A 6,936-nucleotide genomic window follows, 5' to 3' on the forward strand; every position below is an offset into this window, starting at 1 on the left:
AAAAAAAAAAAAAAGAACAGATATTTAATAAATCCAGCTTCAGCAAACAAAAGCAAAAGTGCCATCTGCTCAAGATATTTTTCCCCAGGCAAACGGTAATTTAAAAAATATATTTTCTTTACTGACTTTAGCACTTTCCCCAAATCGATATTTCAAATTAGGTTAATTATATCCTCATTCTGCTACAGTATTGGATTCTACTATATCTTCCATTGTAAACAATTTTAAACAGAATTATCCTACTAGTAGTTTAACAGAGAAGTTTATTCAAATTCCATAAATGCCCTCCTCTTAAGCAATGTATTCTTTTGGGACACAGTATAAACTAATATTTCTAATAAGGTTCACTCTATAAATCATGGTGATAAAGCCTAGAGATGTTTTATAAACCTAGGTTTATCCTGCAGTAAGTAAAGATTTCCATGTATGCAGAACCTAACCAATTAAAATAAGGCAATCACTGCACAATATGTGACTCATTTGGGGTATTAAAAAACGCAACCACTACAAGGATTGTCAGAGGTCACAACAAACCTGGCTCTTTGACAGATTCAGCCTTCGATAATTGTGGTTTTTTTTCTGACTGTGTTAGCATTTCTTCCTCCAGTGGTACTTCTTTTTCCTTGGCATTTTTAGGAACTGGGATACTTTCAAAATAGCCTGAGTTCAGCAATTTAGACAGTAGATCTTTCATGTGTTTGTCTAAGAAAGAGTAATTAAGACTTAGTTATCACATGACCTCACCGAAAATTACTGGGAATAGAAATCCTAATTTTATTCTAGATGTAGTACATCATTACAATAGTTTACATTGATGTACATATAGTTTACAACAGTTCATATTGTCATGGTACTGACTGGAGAACTTGTTAGTGCCATGAAGAGTAAATATGCAGTCCATCTTTATGCTGAATCAATATGATTTTAACAAGATCAGAATCTCAAAAGTTCAGCAAGTCACTTAAGTTTCTCTGGACCTCCATTTCCACCATTTGAAAAATGACTAAAAATCAGATATCCTCATCAAATATGTCACAAAAGCACATATCTATTCCACGAGATGAAAAATAAGTCATTTTTCCTATCTGCTCCCAAGCCATCACAACTAGCAACCACTCTATCTTCCCCAAGTAATTAAGGCTTTAGAGGAGTAAAAGTCAGTTCCTCAAAATCTACCTATTAGATAGGGTTAAAAAAAAATCCTATATTGGACAATCTCTATTAGATTACTAATATTATCAATCTATCAGAAAACCCTATCTTGTACAAACTCTGAAATATTTTTAAACTACAAAATTCCATCACGAAGATTTTACTCGAGTTATGCTGTTTGTCATTCCTACCACCTGACCATTTGATAATCAAGAAAAACCTTAAAATGATGCTAAGGTCACTATACTACAAATAGGTCTAAAGTTATTTTATTTTAAATATCCATTATAAACATAATACCAAGCTAAGTAGAGCTCTGTACTTCATTTGAGTCTTATTATTCCTTTCATAGGAGTACTATGACATAATTTTTTTTTTTTTCATATCAGCTTTCAGATATAATTTACAGGCACAATTCACCTACTTTAACTGTACAGTTGTAACAGATATTTAGTTGTGTTACCACCAGAACCATGATGTAGGCATTTTCATTAACCCAAAAAGTTCTTACTACCCCTTTTGCAATTAATCTCCTCCCCTGACCCCTCGAAAAACCATTCCATAATGCCTTTTCTAGAATTTCATATAAATGAAATCATACAATATGTACTCATTTTATGTCTGGCTTCTTTCACTCAGCATAATTATTTTGAGATTCATCCATGTTGTTACATGTATCAATAGTTCTGTCCCTTTTTTATTGGTGAATAGATTCCACTGTATGGATATACTACATTTTATCAGTTTATCAGCTGAATAAAGCTTGTACGAGCATTTGTGTACAAGTACTTATATGAACATGTCTTCATTTATCTTAGGTACTAGAAGACCGATTGCTTAGCGTTAATAAGTATATGCTTCATTTTATTAACATACTGCCAAACTATTTTCTAAACTCATTTTGCATTCTAACCAAGAAATACATTTTTAATTTTGATTTAAGCTTGAACAAACTTAGAAATCTTAAGATAGTTATAGATACTTGGATATTTTTTTAAAAAGGAAGCAATCACTGATAACAAAAATATTTACTACCATTTAATGAGTCTTCATTATTCTAAGCTAGAACACAAAGCTATGTGCTTTATGTCCAGTCATCTGTATTTGGTCATTGGCCAAAGTCTATTTAGGAAGCCAAAAGAACTCTCTTTCCATAGACCACTTCCAGATCAATAGACAACAATGTTTCAATAGACTATAAAATCATTCATATATTCTTAGGCTGATGTGGTAGATAAGCCTTAATGTTAACTATGTATAAATTTAAAACTCTTAAATAGAGCAGGTACTACCATGCAGAATAGAAAACGGAACCCCAAAATGATCAAGCTAGTGTTGAAGCCAGCACTTAGCTCTCTTTCCAAATCATATTGACTTGCCACTTCAAAACTCTCCCTGAATTCCATTTTAGTGAATAGGGTTGTACAATAGCTGCTTTTAACAGAACTAAACAAAGGGATCATTCTCCCAATGAATATAATATTGTCAGACATGTAAGTTCTGATGGACTGACACAGTTTAGACCCTCAATATCATACTAAACTTCTAGACATAAAGTTTAGTATTTACTGCATAAGTCCAGAGTAGAGAAAACTCACATGTCGTTCCTACCACTGCTTTCTCACTACCTTCCAAAAGGTCCCAAAAGTACAAGGATGACTGCTCCATCTGGTCTTCAACACTGACAAGGAAAAGCAGCAGCAGAACAAAGTGGCTTTAGAAGTACATATTTATGGAGCAGTACAATTTATGCAATATAACCCATTAACAGACAAGACATTCAAATGTTAATTTTGTCTTTTTGCTCTTTGGAAATAAAAAATTGAAATGTATACAAGGTGACTAAATGCCTGTTGAAGGATTTCAAATGTAAGACTTTTTCCTTAAAATAACTAAAATATGGATTTTGCCAAATAAAACTATTAAAGAATAGACCAAGAAGTATTTAAAGCTGCCAATGCAGTATCATTAGTTATTAGGTGTATTCCCTAAATAAAAGAACAGTGAAATGGAAACATTAAGAGCCGCATTTGACTTTAAAGAAAGCAGCTTATTTATTAGCAAATTACATTTTGCTCACATTTCATATATTAAAGTGAAGCTACATTCCCTGAACCCACAAAAGTGAAGGAAGCAATGTATAGATAATGATGATGGAGTAGACTATCAGCATGAGAATTAAAAAATATATGGCTATATATAGGTAATTAAGATTTCTATTAGGCTTCTTTCTGCTTAGTGACCGATTTCTAGTAACCATTGAAATGACTCTACTTTAGCATGGTTGCTAAATATGAAGCTGGAACAGCCTGCATCTAACAAAGGAAGATCACAGCATCTGTCCCCTAGCTGATTTACTCCATCAAAACAAGAAGAGCAATGGATCACTGTGAGGGAAAAAAATCAGACAGCCCCAATTTGCAGGTTTTGTATTTTAAACTATTAAATGTATTTCTCAGTAGTTATTCACAGCATAATAACACCACCAAATAATTTTTACTTTGAAACTTTAACGATACTGGCCAAGTTAAATCTTATTTACCTTTACTTAAGTATAGCAGGAGTAAGAAGGCTACTCTGAGAAAATTATTTTAAAAGTTTTAGAAATAGATATAATATTATATTGGTACAGGATTAAAATTTGATGCTCAAGACATCATTTTTAAAAAAATCAGTATTACAATAAAGAAGCATGTTAATGAGACCATTCAAATTTACTTTCCTTATAGACAATCCGTCAACCCTGTCAGAATCTGGGCCAGCCAACGTTTCCCATACTGAATCAAATTATTGCTTTCTTAATTTCTCTCTCTCTCTCCCCCCAGCCCACTAACACACACACACACACTCTCTCTCTCTCTCTCTCTCTCTCTCTCACACACACACACACACAAATACACACCCCTAAAAAGCTAAAGTGTCAAGTGTTCCATTTCAGGAAAGTCTTTTCATTAGCTTACCTCAGACTTTCATTTCTTTCAGGGCAGGTCAGTTTTGAAAACTTAATGAGGTAGTCAAGTTCTTTTGAAGGCAAATACACTGCACCATTCAAACCCCCTTTGAAGTCTTTTTGTACATGTTCCTGTGTCAAGTTCTGTAATACATACTGAACTTGAAGTATAGTTCGAAGCTTTTTCTTCTCAGCCTCAAGTTTTAACATGTGCTCCCTTCTCTGGGCCTTCTTCTGCGCTTTTAGTAGCTGTTAAAACAAATGGCTAATTAAGGTTAACAATTCTCTACCATCCCATATAAGCAATAAATGTTCTACAAAGTCTAAACCCAAAAGTGCTGAGATGAGATGACAAATTACATGACTGTCACACTACCAGTTTAATCTGTCTCCTTTTTGAGCTAAATAAGTCACTGAGTAATAAACTGGTTTGCTGCAGGTAACCAGGGCCAAGGGTGTCCAATATCTGACTCTCAAATCCAGAGTGTCTAGTACCTCTAAGATCACCATGATGAAAGTGAAGTGCGAATCATTCATATCCATATTCATTTCAATATTTTACTCTTCCACATTTATATATATCAATTCTTTTTGGGCCTTTTAGGGTTTTTTTTTTAATCTCAAATTCCAACGGAAAAAATATTCAAACTAAAATGGTCAGTTTTCAATCAACCAAAGAAAGCATAAGGAATCGAAAAGCTAACAGACATAAAATGTCTTCCAAATGTAACGCCAAAAACCAGCCAGAGCAAACGTGTTACTTTTTTTAAGAAGTAAAATTAAACATTTTTTAAACAATAATTTGCTCTGTCAGTCTGGATGGAGCTATAACCTCCAATATTTAGCTGATTGTAGATACAGAAAATAAATGGAACTTAGGTTTTTCTTCAGGCCTTGCACAGTGGTGCACACCTATAATTTCAGTCCTTCGGGAGTCCAAAGAGGGTGGATCACCTGAACCCAGGAATTCAAAAGCAGCCTGGGCAACATGGCAAAACCCTCTCTCTACAAAAATTAGCTGGGCATGGTGTGTGTGTGTCTATAGTTCCAGCTACTCAGGAGGCTGTGGGAGACAGATCGCTTGGTCCTGGGAGGTCAAGCCTGCAGTGAGTGGTGAGAGTACCACTACACTCCAGCCTGGGCAACGGAGTGAGATCCTGTCTCAAAAAAAAAAAAGTTTTCCCTCCAAAAATTTGTGTATGCAGATTGAGCAACCTTGGATCTACTCTAAAGCTCAGAACTATAATACCTTAAAAGTCTGACATAATATTCAAGAGTCCCAGAAGTGGCTTGCCATTTAACTCAAAAGTATTATCTTTCCATGAAGAAACCTAAAAGATCTTCCCCCCCCATAGATTTTCTGATTGTAACATTTCCATCATATTGGCTATTTCATAAGGTATGAAGATTAGAATACAAAAATAAACAATAAGATTTTTTCCTACCGATGGGTCAAAGTACTTTGATATAGCATCAATATTTTAAATTATATAACAGAGATGTTCATAAATCCTAACAGATTAAAATTAGGGGAGAAAACCTCAGGAAAAACATTCACTGTATCATAATTAAACCCTTTCTAGGGGATGTGGAAGGAACATAGTAAATTTGATTTGTGCTACTGCTGGGAACAGAAAGATAATGAGTAAAGATAAAATGTTGAGAATGAGAAATAGACTGGTTGAAGGTTGCCATGGGCAAGCACATTTTCTCTGATGGGAAAGGCTCAGTAAGGCTTTTTCCAAGAACTCTGTATAGACTGTATCAATAACACCAAAACTATAGGATTCTTTGATCCTGCTTGAGAGAAGAAAAGAGGATGGAGGTGGCACTCCTAGCTCTCCAAGACACTGGGTTTCTCTTGGTCAGAGTTTCATCATGGTATAGGGAAAAGCAACTGATTCACAGGGCATCTTGAGACAATTATATCACATGATTATCACAGATTTATCTTCACCCTGTCTTCCAAGGTTGGATTGGGTGGTCATATGGGCTCATGCCACCTTGAACTTCCCCTATCAAAGCAATTTTGGGTTTCTTGTTTGTTTTTGAGACACAGTGGCATTATGCCATCCAGGCTGGGGTGCAGTGGCACAATCAAGGTTCACGCAGCTTCAACCTCCTGTACGCAAGCAATCGTCCCACCTCAGCCTCCTGAATAGCTGGAACCACAAGTACATGCCACCATGCCTAATTATTTTTTTTATTTTTTATTTTTATAGAGATCAAGTCTCCCTATGTTGCCCAGGCTGGTCTCAAACTCCTGAACTCAAGTCATCCCCCTCCCAAAGGGCTAGGGTTATAGATGTAAGCCACCATGCCTAGCTATTTTTTCTTTATCTGCATCCATGACGACAGGGACTACATCTACTGTTCACCAATATTCACTAATACTCAGCACAGAGCCTGACATATAACAGGGCCTCAAATTTTTGTTAAATAAAATTAAGTATCAAGAAAGTCCCCCAGATCATGATCAGATGTCATGAAAAGCCATGGAATACAGCCAATTTCTCCTTTAGATGGAAATTAGGAAGGTGGGTTACATTGTTCTCTTTTTCCAGCTGAGGACCAGTTTGGAAAGGAAAATCCAAGAAGTAAAGCATTCACAATCAATAGTACTCAATGACAGAATTGGTTTTCTTAAGACTCAGAATGATGAATCCCTACCAGGAGACAGAGCTCATCTCATGAAGACAAAGCAGAATGTGACAAGGTTGAAAAGAAAGACTTCCGCCGGGCGCGGTGGCTCAAGCCTGTAATCCCAGCACTTTGGGAGGCCGAGGTGGGTGGATCACGAGGTCAAGAGATCGAGACCATCCTGGTCAACATGG

At 35.7% G+C, this 6,936-nt stretch overlaps 1 protein-coding gene across 50 annotated transcripts in view; it reads right to left on the minus strand.

Moving 5' to 3' along the window:
- CAPRIN2 (caprin family member 2) overlaps positions 1–6,936 on the minus strand; it is a 52,245-nt gene that overhangs the window by 24,963 nt on the left and 20,346 nt on the right. For 37 of the 50 annotated variants that reach the window (XM_017515277.2, XM_017515275.2, XM_017515270.2 and 34 more), the window contains exons 5-7: positions 4,113–4,351; positions 2,751–2,833; positions 535–702 (exon numbers count right to left, since the gene is read on the minus strand). In XM_017515277.2, coding sequence (XP_017370766.1) covers positions 535–702; positions 2,751–2,833; positions 4,113–4,351 — 490 coding nt within the window. The remainder of the gene's footprint in view (positions 1–534; positions 703–2,750; positions 2,834–4,112; positions 4,352–6,936) is intronic. The other 13 variants (XM_037733774.1, XM_037733770.1, XM_017515276.2 and 10 more) reach the window with 1 other exon arrangement.

The sequence above is a fragment of the Cebus imitator genome, unplaced genomic scaffold, assembly GCF_001604975.1.
Source record: "Cebus imitator isolate Cc_AM_T3 unplaced genomic scaffold, Cebus_imitator-1.0 Scaffold545, whole genome shotgun sequence".
Lineage (NCBI taxonomy): Eukaryota > Metazoa > Chordata > Mammalia > Primates > Cebidae > Cebus > Cebus imitator.